The 22,398-nt window shown below is 33.9% G+C and overlaps 1 protein-coding gene across 1 annotated transcript; it reads left to right on the forward strand.

Annotated features, from left to right (window-relative positions):
* The first annotated feature begins 7,279 nt into the window (after positions 1–7,279).
* On the forward strand, positions 7,280–18,718 carry DML1 (demeter-like 1). Its single transcript, XM_088806282.1, has 21 exons — positions 7,280–7,472; positions 7,743–7,834; positions 7,943–8,639; positions 9,159–10,967; positions 11,079–11,474; positions 11,929–12,019; positions 12,100–13,561; positions 13,650–13,729; positions 13,860–13,944; positions 14,015–14,106; positions 14,194–14,262; positions 14,373–14,409; positions 14,507–14,589; positions 14,989–15,444; positions 15,841–15,877; positions 15,971–16,028; positions 16,190–16,329; positions 16,449–16,514; positions 16,617–16,731; positions 16,814–16,852; positions 18,314–18,718. The coding sequence occupies exons 3-21, from the start codon at positions 8,117–8,119 to the stop codon at positions 18,436–18,438; spliced, it is 5,763 nt and encodes a 1,920-aa protein (XP_088662408.1). The 5' UTR covers positions 7,280–7,472; positions 7,743–7,834; positions 7,943–8,116; the 3' UTR covers positions 18,439–18,718.
* The last annotated feature ends 3,680 nt before the right edge of the window (positions 18,719–22,398 follow it).

A 22,398-nucleotide genomic window follows, 5' to 3' on the forward strand; every position in this document is an offset into this window, starting at 1 on the left:
CTTGATGCTAGTAATTAACTCTTTTAATGATATTCAAAGTATTCATTTTCTGAGTCCTCATTTTGTTTTGACCAAGAACTCCCTTAAGTTAAACATGTCAATATGCGATGAGATATTCCCTTTGTATCACTTATGGCATGCTTGGTTCACTAGAAAAAAATAGAATAGGAATAGAATAGACATTCCAAAGGAATAGAATAGAGGAAGAATAACTATTATGTAGATTGGTTCATGAGAATGAAATAGGATAGAAATTGCTATTATTACTTATTCCATTATTTGGTTGGCAGGAATAATTTTAAGAATGGTTAAGCAATAATGGATAAATGATAAAAATACCCTTTATTAAAATTTAAAGATTTTTTAATTAAAAAACAAAAAAAACCTATGATGAGAAATAAATATTCTTTATTAAAATTAAAGAATTTATTTTGTTAAAAGATAAAAATATTCTGAGCAATAAAATCAAAATAACTTTTACTATAATTAAATAATATTTTCACCAAAAATCAAATATATTTTTATTATAATTTAATAATATTTTGTATTAGAAGATAATTAAACCTTTTATTATAATTAAATAATATTTAATATTAAAAGATAAAATATATTCTTCATTAAATTTAAATAATACTAAATAATATTCTTTGTTACATTTATTATATTCAAATAATAATATTAAGTAATATGCTTTATAATATTTATTATAGTGAAATAATATTAATATTTTAAATAATATTTAAATATTTTCATTTCCCTTTTTTTGAAAATGAAGTAAAAAATTTTGTGTCTTTTGTGCTTTAGAGAGAGAAGTGAGGAAAAGAGAGAAAAAAATAAGTTTAGTATTTTTTATAAAGTAATTTTTTAAATTGTAAAAGGGTATATTTGTCTAATCAATTTTTTTTCTTATTCCCAACAATTTGGAATAGCTATTACCAAGGGAGACCTTGGTAATGGCTATTCAAGCTTCTCTTGGAATGGTTATTCTGAAGAATAGCCATTCTATTGAACCAAATGTAACTTTATCTCAAGAATGAGAATAGAGGAGGAATGGCTATTCCATTCCCCCCAACCAAGCATGCTCTTAGGGTAATGAGTCTTATGTTGATTATTTATTTGCCTCCATATGCTTCATGTTATTCTTAATATTCACCTTATTGAGCATCCTTGGTTAGGATAACATAAGACATTATCAAATCATAGCATTCCACTTATAAGCAATCTAATGATCTTAAGTTTAAGGATAACTTAAACAACTATCATATGAAAATTTGCACCCATAGACTTAAGTGAAATATCGAATGGAATCTCATGGTGGATCATGTTAAGTGAACTTGTTTATGTAACAAGCAACTACATATTAGCTCAAATATGTGCATACTTCAATACATGAGATATCGAAAGAATGTCAAAGCATTGCCATTGTTGATATGACTTGCCCATCTATCATGTGATTATTGTCTTTAGTGCCAGAATATCATTTATATATGTCTTTCAAGTATATCATTTTAAAATCTCATATAATTCAAAATAAAATCATGAAATTAGCAATATATATATATGCACACACAAGAACGTGATCTCTCTAAATTCTTTTTTTTTTAACTCAACCCTCTCTAAAACTATTAATATTATATTTTTTTCTCAAATCGAATATTCACCTTACTATTTTAGGATAATTCAAAGTAAGCATTAATTGGAAATATCCTAATATAGCTAATACAGTAAGGTGAATATTCACCTCACTTTGCTCAAATCCGTTATCCTTCAATGACTTAATTAATAATAAAAATAATATATAAAAATATTGATAATTAAATTATTAATTTTAAAAAATAATGATCAAAATAAAAATTTTGAAAAATTAAATACCTAAACTGATAATTTACTCTTTTGTTTGTTCATATTAAACCTTCATTTAATTAATCTAGACTCCTTTCAGTGCTCCATACGACACTCATGTGTCAACCAATGATTTTGACATGATGCCTTCAGTTGACACAAAAAGATATTATTTTATGTCAAATCAACGCGGTAAAATCTTTAAGCATTTAATGCCATCCGATGTTTCTTTGTGCAAATCCACACTGCCCCTTCAGGAAAATTCAAAATGGTCAATAATAATTAAGTATTTTCTGTTTTTTGAATGATTGTAATGATTTGTCTGAATTCTTTTGTCGCTCCTTTTCTTCATAGATGATCCCGAATTACTGATTAGAATATGCGGTAGACTTGACCTGAGCAAGGTAGATTTACATTTTCTTAAAGTTAAAATTTGAACGATACCTTAAGCATACTTTTGGTAAAGTAACGGATCAAAATAATAATTTTTATAAATATAAAATATTAATTTTATGTACTTCTTAATGTAACAACCAATTTACTTAGATTACTAGATATTACTTTGGAATGATTAAGGTTCAAGATTTAAAATTATCTCTCCCCTTCAACTTCATATTAATATAAAAGAAGAAAAAAAAAAGTCCTTTCAAACCCAGCGTGTCATTGTCATAATGAATTGGCATCACTAACTTTGATGTACATCATCATTTCATGCCATGGATCAATTAACTTTTTTCCAAAAAGAAAACATAAAACCTTATAATCCTTTTTAAAATACTTAAAGTGAACATAAAATATGCTTATATTTTCTCATTATCACAATTCATATATTATTTTTTATATTAAAACAGAACAAACAAATGTAACATTCATTATCATCATTGACTTGTTATAAAAATTCGTTAATATATTGTTAAATGAAGATAAGATAAATATTATTAAATTTTTATCTAATTTAAAATTAATTAATAATAGATGAAGAGATTTTTATTATATCCAGATGTTCGAAATACTTTCAATTTAACAAATGTGTAATTTTCATCACTTTAATATTTCCTTTTAGATGTAAGGATCACAAATTTATTACGTGATATGAATCAACAAAAGGAAAACAGATGGACGCTAATGAATAAAGACAACATCTGCTTTAGTATCATATTGAATTTTTTGAGACAAACATTTAACATAAATTTCATTAATAATAAATAAAAGGCTAAATATGCAAATAAGCCTTCGAACAATACTAAAAAAGTCAATTTAACTTTTATCTTTTTATTACGTTTAAATAAACTCTTAAATTTTTATTTTTGGTCAAATAAATCTTTCACATTAACTGTTGAGTAAAGAAAATTAGTCAATGTCACGTCATTTTTCTCATGACATGTCATATTGATGACATCAATGCCATGTCGTAAATGACGTGGCATTAAAATTTGTTGATTAGGAATTAATTTTTTTTTACCCGTTCAAATGTTTAAAAATTATTTGTTAAAGATTTAAAACAAAAAATAAAAAAAACTAATTGCTTCAAACTGATTATCATCATTTCTTAATTGATTACTATCTTCATAATTGAAATCATCTTTCCTAACAAAAAAAACTTTCACTTTCTTCAACAATCTCTAAACCTGACGTATCTTGTAGTCAAAATATCCTCTCTTTGTTTGCAAATCCTTATTCTTCTTCTAAAAATTGTTCTTTGGGTAATCTTAAATTTTCAAAAATTATAAAAGATATGGGTAAAAAATCTATTATTGTTAGTAAATAAAATTCAACACTATTAGATTTTCTTTATAAATTTTAGGAAAAAGAAGAACATCGAATTTCCTTTACAGATTCAAGAGAAGAGAAAAGAAAGATTTGACTTTTTTTTTTTTACAAATTTTAGAAAGAGAAGAGCATCAGATTTCCTTAACAAATTTTAGGGAGAGAGAAGATAAAGATTTGACTTTCTTTTATTATATATGGAACAACATTGTGTGTTTTTATTAGTTTCAGTATTATAATATTGTGTATCCTATTTATACTCTTTCTCTTCTCAAAATCATTTTTAGGTATTCTCGGATTTCTCTACACTAACTTTTACTCAAGCACCAATAGCTTCAATCAAACCGGAAAAGTTAGATTATGTTTTTTTTGTTAAGAATGATGACTTCAATTAAGAAGATAGTAATTAATTATAAAAAAAATGATAATGAATTTAAAACAATTAAGTTTTTTTTTTTAATTTTTATTTCAAATCCCTAATCAATAATTTTTGAACATTTGAAAAAGAAAAAATCAAATTTCAAGTCAGTAATTTTTAATGACATGTCATCTGTTACATGACATTAGTGTCATCAAGATGACACGTCAACATGTTGCGTAGTAAATAACATGACATAAAAAATTATTAATTATATAATTAACTAATAGAAGTTAATCAACAATTAATGAGAAAGCCTTATTTGACTTAAAATAAAAATTTAAAAATTTATTTGAATGCAATAAAAGAATATAAACTAAATTGACTTTCTTACTATAATTCGAAAATTTATTTGAGTATTTAACTTAAATAAAAAGATTTTTATTATATTTATATATTCAAAATACTTTCAATTTAACTGTTTAAGATTGTCACCACTTCAATAAACATGATTCAAAAACTTGTACTTTTTCTGACAATGTTTCGAAATCAAGGAAATATCTGGAATCTTTATAACTGTAACAAGTATAAATAAAAATGAACATTCAAACCTAACCTCGAGTTTCGATAAAAAAAAAAGAAGAAGCTATTTTTGAAAGTACTTTCAAAGTATTTTCTTGGTGACTGGTTACTCCCAACAACGGGGTGAGCTACTTTCATCCAAGATTAAAAGGTCCCAAGCCAAGAACTTATTCACCTACAAGCAGAGCTAAAATTGAACAAAGAACCCTGTTCCTTTGCTGGTTCAAAAACTAAACTTAGATCTCAAGTGGCACAAAAAGTACACCTCACAAATGACCAATGCATGCTAATCACTTCGGGCCAGTGAAATTTTTTCAGGTCAACAAACCCGAACCACTCAACTTCTTTTCAGACACATTTGTTTACTCTTGTACAGTTGTACTGAATATGAGAGAAAAAAAGTACAACACTCGTCCCTAGATGTAAAAGTCGATCGATGACATAGACACTGGCTTTTGCATGACATAGTTGACGGGTCCCTCCATCCACTATTACGAAGCTACAGTGCAGATCTCTTGGGTAGTCAAGCCAATAAACCTCATCGGGTAAAGACGGTAAATTCCACGTGTCAGAACTAGAGATGAAAAGCACGAACAGATAAGGTGAGGAGGCGGTGAGAATAGCAAAGTCGAGAAACAGAACAGACAGAGAACGCCAAAAGAGGTGAGATAATAAGATTCCCCCAAATGGGCTCGAGAGTCACGAGACGGTGGCGGTGACCGACAGTTTGCTAATGGTACGGTCACTAAAAGAAGGAAAAGGTTAGGAGAGAGTGTTCAAGAGTTACAACGCCGAATGGAACGAACGGTTCCATCAAGTTTCTTTTACGCCAAAAAGATTCGCTGACGTGTCACTGCCACTTCGCTTAAAACTGTCAAATCTGGATTCTTGTTAAGTAAATATAAGTACTGTTTACCCATCTTCAAGTTTTATTTTTTTTTATTTGATTTAGTTAAAAAACTGGGAGAAAGAAATTTCAGTTTATAATGATCTGAGTATATCTCATCTTCTAGGCTTCCTTACTAGATTACCTTAGACAGTTCACATAGAACAATTTTATTCACTTCAGTTAAAGCTGCAAATGGAAGGACCATGCCTTAAAGAAAGCCAACGAACAACGCCTACTTTTACTGATCCGCTTAATTAGTGTCTCTGGTAGCGTTGACAAGATGGAAGTAGAACTAAAGCCTTGTATGACAATTTCCTGCTCTAAAGGGTTCATGGTTGCCAAAATGAAAATCTAACTAAAGATAAAATAAGAATAAAAAAGAATCTCCTCAAACATTCATGCATTTTCTTAGATGAGAAAATCAAAACATTACGTACGATTTATTTTATATCAAAACTCACTTACTTTGAAAATTTAAATAATGACAAAAATAGCAACAGACCATTTCCAAAAATCTTTCTAGTTGAACTACAAGAATATTTTAGAAGTGTATCAAATAAAACTTAACTAAACAATAACTCTTAGCTTTGAGAGTGAAGTTCAAAATTGAAATCCCTTCCACCTTTAAACTTTTCATATGTACAAAAAAAAAAATGAAATTATAAATCTTAAAAAAATTTTGAAGACTCACTTTCAAATTGAATTTTTATCTTACTATTTTGAAATTTTTCAAAATATCTTCAAATGAAAAACGACTTTTCCAATATTACCTTTATTAAAATATTAACTTCTGATAAACCCCCGACTTTTACAACTTTTAAAATTAATGTTTATGTATAAAAAACAAAATATATATTACCATTTAAAATACAAAATCCCTATACAAATCCTACAGTAGTCTTAAAAGTCAAACATAAACCTACTTGGATATATGATAAGTAAATAGACTAGAAACTTTTTTGTCTGTGTTTAGAAAAGCACATGTCTTTTCCAACCTTCGAAATCAAATTATTACATAAAAATATGTGTATATGCACGTGCGTATCTTTTTTATTTAAATATAATAAAATTAAATATTTTTTCTAATGAATCCATGACAGTTATAACCGTTGAAATCACTAACAGCCGTAATACTAATCGAATATCAAATTATTAATTATAATAGGTATTTGTATTCACGTTTATTTTATATGAATCATGCAAAATTTTAAATGAAAAAATTTCAAAAACATTACACACGTGAATTTTATCAACAAAAAGGAAAAATTTACATCATCGCCATTATAAAATTCCCCCCACCCCCCTCTCCCGATCGGATAAGAACCAAAAACATATGCAGCAAATCACATTTAACATCACCAACCTACAATTAGTAAAGCGTGCACCTTTGCACCACCAAAGAGGGGACCACTAACGGCGTCATCGAGGACCCGACCTAAAAGGACTTGGAAATCAGCGACAATATCGGCAAACTGCCACAGAAAAACTAAAAGCCTAAAACCCCTCGATGGCATCGCCAGCCTTAACGGAGGCATTGACGGCCTCTAAACCAACCCTTATGCCAATATTGACTTTTGACACGCTCTCACGTGCCAAGTGTCAAGACCCACTCGCCACGTACGTTTCTTTGATTTTTAGTTTGGTCACGTGTTTGGGTCCTGCCTCGACGCTTCACACGCCTTGGTCATCGGCCACCATAATAGGTCAAGTTTGCCCCTCTTTACTTCTTAATTCCCATGAAAACTTGCGTTTTAATTAGTTCAAATCTTGTATTGAATATAAACATTACAAACAAGACCAAAAGATTACATATTAATATTATTTTATTGTTTTATTTTTACAAATATTAAAGCTAAATTGCTTACCGGGAAAGGAGTTTTCAGTTTCGAAGCTAACATGTACTTATAACATATATGAGCTGATCTTTGTTTTTGGTTTTTTTTCCCCTATTTTCTCACTTATAAGAGTGACCAGTTTCATTTCCTTGGGATTCAAGTAATTGAATCAGATCTTCAGCATTGACTCGTTTCTCTGGTAATTCTTAGGTTTTGAAGTTTTTTTTTTAATTTTTTTTTGAATATTTTTTTTCCGCGAGTTAATATAATCCAGCAACAGAAAATAAAGTGGCATTATCTATGGAGATTACTGGGAGAATCTGTTGAGATTTTCTTTTGTTTCTGTTGTTGCTATCTTTTATCCATCAGACAAATTTAATACCAAGTATAATAAATGAAAGATACACCCTCTCAAATTCTACAAGTTTTTTTTGCCTAGCTCATCACTGTGTTTACCATGGAATGGCAGGCTGAGGGTGGTCTGTGAGAGATCTATCAGTTGAAGGGGCTGTTCTGTTTTTGGAGCATTTTTAGGGAATCAGGAATTCTGGGTTTCCAGAGGTACTGCTTAACCTCAAACAGGATAGTTCTGTCTCTGCCTGTTTTAGCTATAACCTCTTTAAGTTTCTGGGCATCAGGATGCTGACATTTTTTTTCTTTACCCGGCAGGATAGCTTCAATAAAATGAGGTTCACAGTAAAGGAGAATTACCTCAATAAGCAAATTTCAGGCAACCACATGCTGTTGATATGAAGACTGCTAAAGGATCTGCGGATTTTTATCTCGCGAGTGAGAGAATCGAGCTGAAACTTTTAGCGAGGAATCTGAAACTGAGCAAAAAGTATGAGCGAACAGGGTCAAGAACAGTTTGAATTCCAGAGTCCATGGGTTCCAGCAACCCCTTTTAGGCCTATTCTCCCAAAACCACCAGTGATCCATGTTGGCAGGCAGGGAAACCATATATCCCGAGCAAACTGTATAGGGTCAGAAAGTTGTTCTTCTGGTTTTACTCAGGAATCTCAAGCTGATGGAGTATTTGCATGTTCTCATTCAGCCAGTTGCACAGAAGTAAATGGTGGCGTTAATAACTTGAAGGCAGCTTTAGTTGGGAGTACCTGCATTTCAGGTGATAGCTATGGGCAGAGGCAATGTTCCCTGGACCTCACCGAACTCAGCAATGTCCCTTTCGCAGATCTTTTGGCTCTTGCAAATGCAGCCTCAGCTGCATCCATGAGTGCAGCATCGGAGGGGATTAATAGACACCATGCGGAATGCAGCTCTGCAGGGCTCTTACCTGTGGATGTAAATTTATCAGCTCAACAAAACATATGGATCGATGGCAATTGCACCCCAAAAAAGCATCAAGGTAAGCGTAAGTTTAACCTTTACTGTTCATTGAAGTAAAGCTATCTATATTTCCATTATAGAGTCTAGTTTCAACGTGTGTGTGTGTGTGTGTGTGAGAGAGAGAGAGAGAGAGAGAGAGAGAGTCTTAAAATTAGTATTAATGACAAATTAAGAAATTGTGTAAGAAACTTAGATGAAGGTTAAGGAAGAAAAATGGAAATGTTAATATTAAGACACCAGTAATAAAACAGACTAACAAGCAGCCCAACAAATCTTAACTGTTCCCTTCCTGTTTCCAGCACTGGTACCCTTATTTTATTTAGAGTAACCTCTGCTGCAATTCAGAGCATGTAAGTTCTCTCTTTACGTTACTGACAACTAAAAACAAAATCAAATGGGAAAGCATACTATCCCTGCAACTATTTTCTTCTTGAGAGAATATCTCCATTAACTATCTCATCTGTTATTAATGTTGAAAGTTCAAAATTTTGTAGTTTAATCACATGAATGAGGCGAAACTTACTTATAGTGTTTACAGATGTCATTCCTCCCCAAAATTATGATCTTAATCTGCCTGTTAAGGCAATGGATGTACACTCTTACATGAGCATCTCTGGCTTTGCCCCTATCACACCAGATAAGGCAACACGAGCAGAAAGGAATGAGGATTTAGAAATAGAAAATTTATACATAGAGAACAAAACAACTGAGCAAAGAGAGGAGCAGGCAAATGAACTGGCTGCTGCTAGAGTTGATGTGAATGGAAGTCAATGCAGTAAAGAGCTGCAAAAGCCTGTTACAGAGTCATCTTTGGCTGCCATACCAACCAAGGAAATTCAGAATCCTGACAATGGAGGTAGCAATCTTGTAGACCTAGACAGAACACCACAGCAGAAACAAAGGAGGAAAAAGCACAGGCCCAAGGTAATTACAGAGGGTAAACCTAGAAAGATCAGCAAGCCAGTGACTCCAAAGCCCAGTGGTTCTCAAGAAAACCCAACTGGTAAGAGGAAATATGTACGAAAGAATAGACTAAACAAAGACACATCAATCTCCCCAGGAGAAGCAAATGGAGAGAATTCAACACGCAAGAGGAAGTACGTGCGAAGAAAGGGACTCGACAAAAACTCAATGATTCCCACAGAAGAAGAAATTGGAGAGGGGGCTACTCATCCAGAAACACTCAAGCATAACAAGAAATCATGCAGAAGGGTGTTAGATTTTGACATGGAAGGACAAGAAAAAGGTGAAAGCTATGCATGCAAGTCAGCCTGCAATTTAAATTCAAGTTCAGGGACAGAAAACCTTGGGAAAGGTGGAAGTCAATCAAAATCAACAATGCAGATTTGTGGTGGAATTGAAGTGGCAGTGGAAAACACACAAACAGGCATTGCCTATGAACTGAAAGATTACATATCTTTGCCTGAAGATCAAGCACCAGGCACACCACTTCTGACCAAGAATAATCCCCCACGTAGAAGACGACATACCCATTCCCAGAAGCTAAATAATATGAAAGGAAAAGATCAAGCCACTGCTTATGATGGACTGAGAAAAAATGGACAAACAGTATTACAGTCCGATGATCAGTTGCCAGCAAGAAGCCCAAATAACTCCAACTGCAGCAGTAGCTCAGTATTGGAGAGAGGACAAGCAAGTGAATTGAAGACAAACAATTCCAGTGCTACTCAACAAGCAGACAGCAGTACTGTGATATCATATGGGAGTCACTATAACAATTTATGCATATACCAGATGATTCCAGGAATGCAATTTTCAAATATTCACAGGAGAAAGAGAACTGAGAAGGGACAAAATTCTGCCACTTCTAGCACATCATCGTCCATCACGGCTGCAAAAAGTCTTGTGGCAGCAGAAGCATGTCCAGTAGATAATATTCAAGTAAATCCCCATCAATTTACTTCTAGTGGAGTTCCAGCAAAAATTCAAGAGGCAGGAAGAAAATTTTCTATGGAAGTATCACCAACTTTTAATTGCATCATGGCTTTAAGTCAGACAGATGGTCTAAAGAAAAAGAGAACCAGAGGAGCCACAAGGGTTCGAGACTTGGCTTCGCTCAATGGAATTGCACAATGTAAAAGGCACCCAGAATGCTGCAGCAGTCAATCACCTGTGGATTATGACATGCAGGAAGTTGGGAACTCAGACAGACCTCATACAAGCATAGAAGTCCTTGTCACAGAGATGCAAGCAAAATTGGCAAAAAAGAAGCGAACAAAGAAGAGAAACTGCCTTGTAAATTCAGCATGCTCCAGTACTAGTGAAGCACAAATGCACAATAAACTTATCACATCCAACCAAAACCAATTTTCTGCCAAATTATTAGGTATTTCCAGAAAGTACTAACTTCATCTGGCCAAGCACTCTTTAAATCTTTGAGTAATCTACCAAATCTGCCAAACAGATCCTCTTAACTCATATAATCAACTTGATGCAGGTGCCCCTCCAGAGGTAATATGGAAAAAGATGTTTTCTATTGATGCACTTGTTGAACAATTCAACCATTTAGACATCAACAGGCAAGGTCTCCTTATTGCATATCAAGAGCAGACTGCAGTTGTCCCCTATAATATGAGATACGAAGAGCACAATGCACTTGTTCTTTATAGAGACGGAACCATTGTACCATTTGGTCCTATCAAGAAACGACGCCCACGGCCTAAGGTTGACCTGGATGAAGAAACAAATAGAGTATGGAAGCTTCTCTTGGAAAATATCAATAGTGAGGGTATTGATGGAACTGACGAAGAGAAGGCAAAATGGTGGGAGGAAGAAAGGAGAGTATTCCGTGGACGTGCAGACTCATTTATAGCACGCATGCACCTTGTACAAGGTATTGTATAATTTTCACAGATTTTCCTTAATAACACTCTAGATGAATTGTTTTACAAGCATTTGCTCAAGAATCTTTAATTACATATATTATTTTATTGAATAATTGTATTTATCATACTGTGATATGAAGTTTTATTAAAGACTATTGCACTAAAAGGCACTATTAACATGTCCATCCCACCTATCAATGCCTATGCAAATGGGGAGAGAAAAATTCTACTTTATACAGACAGGTGATCAGAAAATGGGAACCAAGGGAGAAAAGAAGGAAATTTCTCTATAAAAACATAAATTGCATAAACATATTTCGAAATGAAATCTTCCATGACATCTAACTCCATTAGTTAAGGTAACTTGTTACGTGTTCATAAAGTAGAACGCATAGTCTTTTTTTTTTTTTTTTGAAGTATTCTCATTATTTCCTTCACAAGAGTACAATATCATTTCTGCAGGGGATAGACGTTTCTCTCCATGGAAAGGATCAGTCGTGGACTCAGTAATTGGAGTCTTTCTTACTCAGAATGTCTCTGACCATCTTTCTAGGTGAGCTAAAGATCCTAAGAACATTTAATTACACAAACAGTAGACAGGAAATATTTTAATGTCTCTTCAACTTTTGGCAGTTCTGCATTTATGTCTCTTGCTGCTCATTTTCCTCTCAAATCAAAGAGCAACAAAGAGTCCTATCATCAAGAGGAGACAAGCTTACTCAATGGAGCAGAATTCTATATCTTGCAGCCAGAAGACACTATAAAATGGGACACAAAGACATCAACGCAACCAGTTGGTGACCAAAGTTCAATGACTGTTAACGGCTCTGGGCACTCTGCAGAAAAAGAGGTTGTCAACAGTAAGGAATTTTCTGGTAGTACCGCTACTGTAAGCTCAACAAATGAATCAAAGTGCAAGCTGTTAAATTCTTCTGGAAGTGGTTTAAATACATATTGTGACTCCACTTTAAACAGATCAAACATGGAAATTGTTGGGAGTGGAACTGAATGCTTCAAAGGAGATGATGAGACAAATGATGTCCTCTCATCTCAAAATTCTGTGGTTTCATCTGAAAACTCTGTGGATCTTTCATTGGTTCAAACTACTGAAAGAACAGGATCATGCTCAGAGAGCAACTCAGAAGGGGTTGATCAGACTAAGCAGCCTATTCTAGACATCTTGAATAGCTCTACTTCTTTTGTACAGCTTTTACAGATGGTTGACTCTGCCAGGCTGCATGAAGTTTATGGTCATCAAAATATGTCAACTAGTGAGAACTCAAAGGTCGAAAGAAGCCAATTCCATAATGACCAAAGAGAAAACTGGGATAATTCAGGTCCTAAAAGCTTCACTGGAGAAGCCATCCCATCTGCTAATTATCATCCACATCTTACTCTAAACTCAGAAGTAAGAGAAATTGAACACCTTAAGATGTTCAAAGAAGAAACAAGATCCTCCGAGGCTTCTAAGACCAAAGATGAAAACGTCATGAAAGGACAAAGTCCCTCAACAGAAGAATCTGCATGTCAAACAGTGGATCAAAATGACTCCACTATGTGTGTGCAGGTGGCCCTACAATCATCCAGTGGAAATAATCAATCAAGCAACAACATTCAACAAGATGAGATGACAGATCCCCACTGTCAAATGGGGCTGCTTCAGGATCCTCGAAATCTTGTTGAATCACCTACACAAAACAAAGAAATGTTGGGCCATCTAAATGTGTCAAAACATTCTGAAGAAATCCTAGATATTACAGAAAGCACTTCCGCATTTGATAATCAAAGGAGCCCACAACAGAAAATGCAAGAGTCAAACTTGTACACACGCGACTCTTCAGCTGATAAGGAGCTCAATGGGATGAATGCCGGCACTTTAAAATCAAAAGGCAGAAAGGCCAAGAAAGACAAAAAAGATGATTTTGAGTGGGATAGTTTAAGAAAACAGGCAGAAGCCAATGGGAGAAAAAGAGAAAGAACAGAGAAGACAATGGACTCACTAGACTGGGAAGCAGTGAGAAGTGCAGATGTTAATGAGATTGCTAAGACAATTAAGGAACGAGGGATGAATAACATGCTCGCTGAGCGAATAAAGGTAGATGTATATCATTGTAGGATGAAGTTCACTGAATTTTCCACTAAGCTTACTGCATAACAACTAATTGTAAATGGGTTGCACACAGGATTTCCTTAACCGACTGGTTAGAGATCATGGAAGCATTGACCTGGAGTGGTTGAGGGATGTTCCACCAGACAAAGCAAAGTAAGCAAAGGACACCATTTTCAGCATGTATCATATTAGTATGCAAATCTAAGATAAAGAAATTACTTAACCTTTTATATTCCTAATAAAAAAAAAGGCAGTGCAGCTTAAACATTATTCCTTGCTGTAGAGAGTACCTGCTAAGTATAAGAGGACTGGGGCTTAAAAGTGTGGAGTGTGTGCGGCTTCTGACACTTCACCATCTCGCTTTTCCAGTAAGTTAATTAATTGGATAAATAACCATTGCAGACAAAGCAGAACTCAACTTCCATATTTTCATGACAGGTTGACACAAACGTTGGACGAATAGCCGTAAGATTGGGATGGGTCCCCCTTCAGCCACTGCCAGAGTCCCTTCAGTTGCATCTCCTAGAGCTGTGAGCGTTATGAATTATCAAGCAACAGATACAGATACAAACAATATATTTAAGAAGAAAGCTGCTAATTATGTTCTGCCTACTTAGGTACCCCATCCTGGAATCCATTCAAAAATATCTATGGCCCCGACTATGCAAGCTCAATCAAAGAACATTGTAAAGATCCACTTCACTTTAATACCCAGACTCAAGCAGATGCATTTATTCCAAAAAGCAAAACAAATTTCTTATATGTTTGCTAATTCATTGAACTATCTATTGAACAGGTATGAGCTACATTATCAGATGATCACATTTGGAAAGGTGAGCTGTGTACATATTTAAAGTGAGACACTTACTTCCTTTGCTGACTAACAAGAAGCTAAGACTGACAGGGGAACATTCTCTGAGGTTTATGCAGGTTTTCTGTACAAAAAGCAAACCAAACTGTAATGCATGTCCAATGAGGGGAGAATGCAGACATTTTGCCAGTGCATTTGCAAGGTTTGCTTATGAAATATTCAATTTTTAACTTTTCAAATGTACTGCAAGTGAAACAAGACCAATTTGTACACGTCCACAACCATTTACAAGCATTTGTACACTCATCCTAAAGTTCAGGTGAAACATCAATCCCTAGAAAAGCAAACAATCACCTGAATCTACAAGTAGATCAAGATATCAAGTCACCATACAGAGATAAGAATTTGACAGAAACAGCAGATATGGTAGCAGCATTTCCATCAATAGGACAATTGTCAACACATTTATTTCATTAAGCATGTTCGGCAGATAATAGAGAATAGCAGTGATCATTTAGGGATATCCCAAAATCATTTCATGAGACATGTACAAAGATGACAAGTTGATAAATTGACTTACTAATAAACCATATTAATGCAGTGCAAGGCTTGCCCTGCCAGGGCCAGAGGAGAAAAGCATTGTCAGTGCAACTGAAAACAGAACATCTGATCAAAACCATGCTGTGATCATTGATCAACTGGCCCTTCCCCTACCCCAGCCAACTGAACAATCGGACAGGAACTTGCAGTTACAAGCAAAATCTGGAGTCAATAACTGTGACCCTATCATTGAAGAGCCAGCAAGCCCAGAACCTGAGTGCAAACAAGTAGCAGAGATTGACATTGAGGAAATGTTCTGTGAAGATCCTGATGAAATTCCTACAATCAAGCTTAACATGGAAGAGTTCACCCAGAATTTGCAGAATTATATGCAAAATAACATGGAACTTCAAGAAGCGGATATGTCAAAGGCTTTAGTTGCTTTAACAGCAGATGCTGCATCTATTCCCACACCCAAACTTAAGAATGTCAGTCGGCTAAGAACAGAGCACCAAGTGTAAGTACGCACTTTCCAAATCTCTGAGGTCTTGAAAATAGAGAAACCACACTTAACTATTTCGTGAAAGAGTTTGTTATTACTAGTTCTAGATCAATGTAAGATCAAGCCTAAACTATAATTTAAAAAAAAATCAAGTTTTAGCTCTTTTAAACTATTGTTCAAAAATCCAAAACGTTTAAAATGGCCATTTATGCATACATACCACAGTACTTATAGGAAGCAATCAATGAATAGTGCAAAGAAGCATACTAAAGAAAGATAAACAACATTTATAAATAAAGCAGGTCTGCCAGATAATGGCACAAAGTCCAGTGTAAATGGTACAAGAAATCTTTACATTTCATACTAATTGCCTCATTTTTTTGTCCCCTACTCCTTTAATCCATCCTACAGCTACGAACTTCCAGATTCACACCCTCTTCTAAAAGAGGTTAGTTGTTTTTACCTTTATTCAAATAAGAATATTTTTCATATTTCTGTAACTCAGTTTTTCTTATAGTAGTTGTCTATGGTAAATTTACAGTTGGATAAACGAGAACCTGATGACCCATGCAAGTACCTTCTTGCCATATGGACACCAGGTATGGACATCATTTACTAACATGTTATGCTAAATTCCTTTTAGGCCTCTTGAGACAACATGATAACATTCTGCAATTTTTAATAATATGAGCAAGGAGCTTATAAATGTTTTACTTGAGTTCCTGATTGATTTCCCTAAATGCATGAATGCTTACACAAGGTGAAACTGCAAACTCCATTCAACCACCTCAAAGAAGGTGCAATTCCCAAGAGCATGGAAAATTGTGTGATGAGATGACATGTTTCTCTTGCAACAGTATCCGAGAAGCAGAATCCCAGATCGTTCGGGGAACACTTTTAGTAAGAAAATGGATTTGATATATACTAGAAAGAAACATAACTATTGTATGAAATAATATAACTTCATAATATCCTATGCTTGCTAACTAATATAACAAAACATTATTTATCATAAACAGATACCCTGTCGAACAGCAATGAGAGGGAGCTTTCCCCTAAATGGCACATACTTCCAAGTTAATGAGGTAAGTTCAGCATACAGGTTCAACCAGTTCCTTTCATACTTTGTAGTCATTTTGATCTTTATCAGGCAAGTAATGAAGATGAAATTTAATATTTTTATGCAGGTATTTGCTGACCATGATTCTAGTCTAAACCCAATTGACGTACCAAGGGAATGGTTATGGAACCTGCCAAGGAGAATGGTCTACTTTGGGACCTCCATACCTTCAATATTTAAAGGTTAGAACATTTCAGTAGAAGATGGTTCTGATAAATGGAGCAAGATCGAACACTGATTCTGTTTGTGTTTTTGGTCTATTAGGCTTAACAACAGAAGGAATTCAACATTGCTTCTGGAGAGGTGAGAATTGTCGACCATTTGAACTTTTGTCATGCTGTTTTTATTGATTTGATAAGTTACCCATAAGTATCCATGTTCTTATTTTTACATGCACATGAAACACCAAAACCTTGCATTCTTGAGAAACATATCATAGTTCATCTTCCCCTCAAAAGCTTTGAATTCCTAACTCCAGGGACATCAAGGACACAATAATGGCCTTGAGAATTGGGTGAACAGCACATCCACTATTAACATTTACCCATGGAAAAAAAAGTTATATCATAGGATTACTAGCTTTTTATTTCATCGCAAAGATATCATTGTGATTATAGCAGCACTTTCCTCACTTGGCTTGAGAGACCTTGCCAAGTGCATGCATTTTAACTTTCTAAGTTGACTTCAATTTTCCAAGAAAAATATCTCAAATTTTAAGGAATTAAACCCAATTGTCAAGGACCTCCGCGCAAAAAATAATATTAAAAGTAGATAATTTCCTTGTCATGGATTTTAATGATGTCATATTATTGGAAAAAAAGAACAAAGCACTTTTGAATCAGTCACAGCCTCCACTTACTAAAACCTAGATCTAGAAACTGTCACGCGGATGCAAACATAAGAGGTACCCAATTTCTCAGCCACAGCGATATTTGCATAGTTGGCTTATCGCACTTCATGCTCTTGCCTGTTGTCCATTTAAACATCTCAAAAAAAAAAAAAAAAAAACACTGGGACTAATAAGAATCATGCAAATATAGTCCTATTCCAATTTCTGGACCAAAATGGAAATCAAACTGGCTCGAATAACCCCATTCCAATTTCTGGACAAAAATGGAGATTAAACTGGCTCCAAATTCTAATGAAAGATAGAAATTCACATCAAACCAATCAACCTTGCCAATATTGCATCAACCACAAGCTACCCCTTTCAGGAACATTGTAGCCTTTATCCTCCTACGATAAGAATTTATGCCCTTTACATATTTGATATTTTCCATGATCTACCAACTCATAACTTAGTTTAACATTAACAATGACAAGTAGGTAACTTAAAATCATTTATGCTATCACTAATGCACTAACTTGCTCATCCACTTCCATCTTAGACCCTTAATCAGCATTTTAAGTGGTGGAGAACTATTGGATTAGCATGCTCTCAGACATCATAAATTCCAAACTTTTGACTGACCAAAACTGCACGCATTACCTATACAATCTCAAACATAGGCTTCAACAATAGAACACCTGCCCTATTCTATTCATGTTAATTTTGAATCTTTGACCACCAGAAGCAAAAATGGAAAATTCTGTCAAAAAGGAGGTATATATTGGAAACTTTGGTTTTTTTTTTTTTTTTTTTTTTTGTAGCTCCACCTAGTCCTTCCAATACCTCAACAAAGAGCAAATCTTCAGTCAATGATAGAATTTAAGTCGCCTAAACAATTCTCTAGTTTCTCACTACTTTTTGATGATAATTTGCAGGATATGTTTGTGTGAGGGGATTTGACCAGAAATCACGAGCACCACGTCCTCTAATGGCCAGATTGCATTTCCCAGCCAGCAAGTTGACGAGAGGAAAAGGTAGGGGTGCTGGAGAAGATGAGTAAATGATAGCACAGTCAACAGGATCCAAACAAGTCAACATTGACCAAATAACCATGTATGAAGAACAAAAATCAGCGGAATTATCTTTCACGATACTGACTTGGTTTGTAAGGAAATGTGAAAATATTTGTATAACCCTTTATGAAAAAGGGCGTGTAGGGCTGTATACTGTTTAACAAGGTTGTAATTGTTTAGTTTCATGCTCAAATTTGAGCAATTTTTCAGAAATCAACTCCAACAAAATGGGTCAAATGCTAAATAGATAAAAGCTTTTTCCTAGAATGAGCAAGCCCGCAACAAATTGAAGCATACGTTCTTAACATACTAGATGGCCCAGACCATTTTCAAGCATCTAAGTATGCATGCATACAAAATTGTTGTAAAGCTTAACAAGTATGAAACGTTTAAAAGAAAATTGACTGGAGCTTACTGGACAGGTCACAATGCCAAAGTGGCGCAGAATTTGATGTGGCAAAGGGAGGTATGAAGTATAACCTCATCGAGCAAAATGAAACTTCTTATTATGAGAAATTCATCCCTAAAATGACACAGTTGAGAAGGATCTGCAACAAGTTAAGCAACCTGGACGCCAAATAGAAGTCAGGAAGAGAACATTAGCCCTGTTGGTTCACGTATTTGTACTTCACATGGCAATCAAAAACAGACATTACATTAGCATAAATCCATAATCTCAATTCATATCTCATTAAACGCATTCCAGAATTTCAACACTACCATTTACCTTACAATCAAGCATTAATAAAACATCGATTCAAAATCCAAGAAATTCTGCGTTCTAAATCAAACAAAGAATTCTATAGGAATCCAAATAGCTAAGTATTATCTATCTAAATATTGAGTTTCACGTTCATAAAATTTTTGGTGCAATCGTGGATACAAGATACTGAATCCTGCAGCAAATAACTCGACAGTTAAAAAGTAAATTGTTTCTCCAAATATAAGTTTACCTAAATAGACCAAAAAAATCAGTGGCTAACAGGGACTTAAGTGCAAATTCCAAACAACGGCAATTTAATAAATTTCCTCAAAAGAAAGATTTAACGAATCAACACTTTAAACTCCTCTCCCCTCATAATTGAGAATTGGCAAATCTTCTACTAACCGAAAGTCGAAACAATTTACGAAATGCGCACAAAATTCTGCTCATAATTATTAAATGTCTCTGAAATTAGCTAAAATGGAAACATTAGCCAACGCAACAAAATAAATTAAACAAAAGGACAAAAAGCCGAGCCACATAACAGAAAAATAAAACATCAAAAGTTAAGCTCGTTTCACATTTTTCAAATCGAACCAGCACATCAACGCGCACAGAAAAATATCAGGAAAAAGCTCGAAACACTCGAAACTTTTAACAGAAAGACGAACATTTATTAGGAAAGTTTATGATCGAGAAACGAACCATTTCAAATTTGTAGAATGGCGAAAAGACAAGCTGAGGAAGGACTAGAAGTGAGAATTTAGATGGTTTAGAGTTTGAGAGAGATGTTAGAGAAAGAGACGTGTTCGAGAATTTGCCACTTTTGCCGCCTTGCCCCCGCCTTTTTTCTTCTTTCCCTCCTTATTTGATCTTAAGGCTTTTTCGTTTTTTCGGCCCCTTTGATGCTCGGCTATTAGCTGGTCTCTCGATTGGACCTAGCAGCCCGTATTTCCCCGGCTTATTGGTCCATGGTCCAAACACAAATCGTTTAGCAGGGATTTAATTAACTACGAATAAAATTTAATGGATATTAATTCGATTTAAAATTTTTGAAGCTTTTTAAAATTTTTCACTTGTTTATCAGTAACATCTATCTATACTATTATTAAAAGCTGTTCCGAGAAATTGAGAGACGATTGAGAACAATGGGTGTTGACGTTCATCTTAATTGAGGTTGATGAGAAGTTTCATGCTAATTTTAGATTTTTTTGGATTTATGATCTTTAGGACTTGAACCTTACACTGCTCTTGGGCTGTTTTTCATCTTTGAGTTTTCCTTCACTTTAAGCTGGTTGAACCTACAACATTACGCAGGCCTTTTTTCTAGTATGAGATAAAAATTTGTCTCTTAATCTATCTATAACTATATATTAAAGGAAGCCCAAAAGAGCTTCTGGTTTGATACTTAGCAAGTTTCTTAACTTAACACTTACTTTTTATAAATGTTGCCATGTTGAGTTTCCAAATTGTTCTCCTCTTTCATTTTCCTCCTCACTTTTCTTCTCTTTTCCCATTTAGATTTGTTCATCACTCTCTTTTTTTCTTTTCTTCATTCTCTTTTGTTTCTTCTTTGGCTACTTTTTTTTCATTTTTTCGTTCCTTTCTTTTTTCTTTTTGGTTTGCTCTCTTTAGTGTTATCCATTATTTGGGTGTTTTTTTTTTCTTTTTTCTATTATCTAATACATGCCCCTATATGGATTGATCCCACTTTGATGGTGGCTTTTGTCATGTTTCTTTGCAATGCACGACAACAGTTTATTCTTATTGTAATTGTTCTTAGTTTGGATATGATTTGATGTATGTTCTTATTGGATTTTTTTTTATTTCTATTTTCATTTAGATTTTATTTTTGATGCTTTAGCTTGTTTCATGTTATCAGAGAATTGATACTCACTACATAATGCTACTGGTGATTGTGAATTGTTTTTTAATATTTTGATTGATTACTGTAGTGTTCTTGTTACACATAAATGTTTGTTTTTATATTTCTTTTCTTTTAATTTCAATTGGGTATTATTTAATTTTTTTATTTTTTTATTTTTTATAGTTTAATTTATTTTGATAGAGATATAGTATTTTATATATAGTTTGTATTCTTTTTTTTATATATTTTTAATGTATATAATATTGACTTGTTAACTTGTAAAGTAGTGAGCTGGCACTACATATAAGAATAGGATCTGTACATATTTTTTAATAGTGTGAATAATACATAAAAAGACAATTCAACTCTTCCCTTCTAGATATTTCCTCCATTCTTCAGCTTATTTCTTTCTTCATCAAATTTCACATGGTATCAGAGCCTTGCTTGATCCATAGAGCTTTTTGATTTTTCTACTAGTATTTTTGTCATCCGTTTTCAAATCATCAAACTTTTCTTCACTAATTTCTCAATCTTCTTTTTATCTTCCTCTTAAGATCTTCATTTTCCAATTCTTCTCCTGTTCTTCCATTATTGGAACTACAAGCTTGAGAACTCTTTTTTCCCCTTCCGAAGACCTTCAGTCTCTTTATTTTCTTCATCATTTAGATCACCATGGGTCAATGGTGATCAATCCCAAACTTACCTTCACTATGTCTCCTGGAGTCGTCAATTTATGTTTGCCCTTTCCATTTGGAATAAGGCTAGGTTTGTGGATAGAACAATTAAAGAGCCTAAAAATACTTATGAAATTTATGTTTCTTGGCCACATTGCAACAATTTGATCGTTGCATGGCTGATCAAATTGATTTCTCTACCGATTGCTTGCACCATTTTTTTCATGCACTCAACACGCCAGATCTGGGAAACTCTTAAAAGAGCTTCTTTCAACCCGATGATGCTTGGATTTGTCATATTTAATTTACTTTGTCTGATCTTAATCAAGGTATGAGAGGTATTGATGCTTATTTTACTAAGCTAAATGTAATATGGGAAGAATTAAGAATTTTTAGACCTCTGCCTAGTTGTGACTGTGGTTCTTGTAACCAGAAGTGTTTTCAAAAATAAATCGATCAATATGAGAAAGATATGATGTTTAAATTTCTCAATGGTCTTAATGAATCCTTTGCTACTTTGAGGTCTAAGCTATTGTTAATGAAACTTTTCCCCACTTTAAATGAGGTTTATAACCTTGTTTTAAAGGAGGAAAGTCAACTATCTATATCTATTAATCAAGTGTTTCATGAAGCCTCTGCTATGACCACTATTACTGATGGAAGAAGGAAGGAAAAACCTAATGTCATTTGTAGTCATTATGGT

This window comes from Theobroma cacao, chromosome 5 (genome assembly GCF_053813885.1).
Source record: "Theobroma cacao isolate CCN51 chromosome 5, ASM5381388v1, whole genome shotgun sequence".
Taxonomy (NCBI): domain Eukaryota; kingdom Viridiplantae; phylum Streptophyta; class Magnoliopsida; order Malvales; family Malvaceae; genus Theobroma; species Theobroma cacao.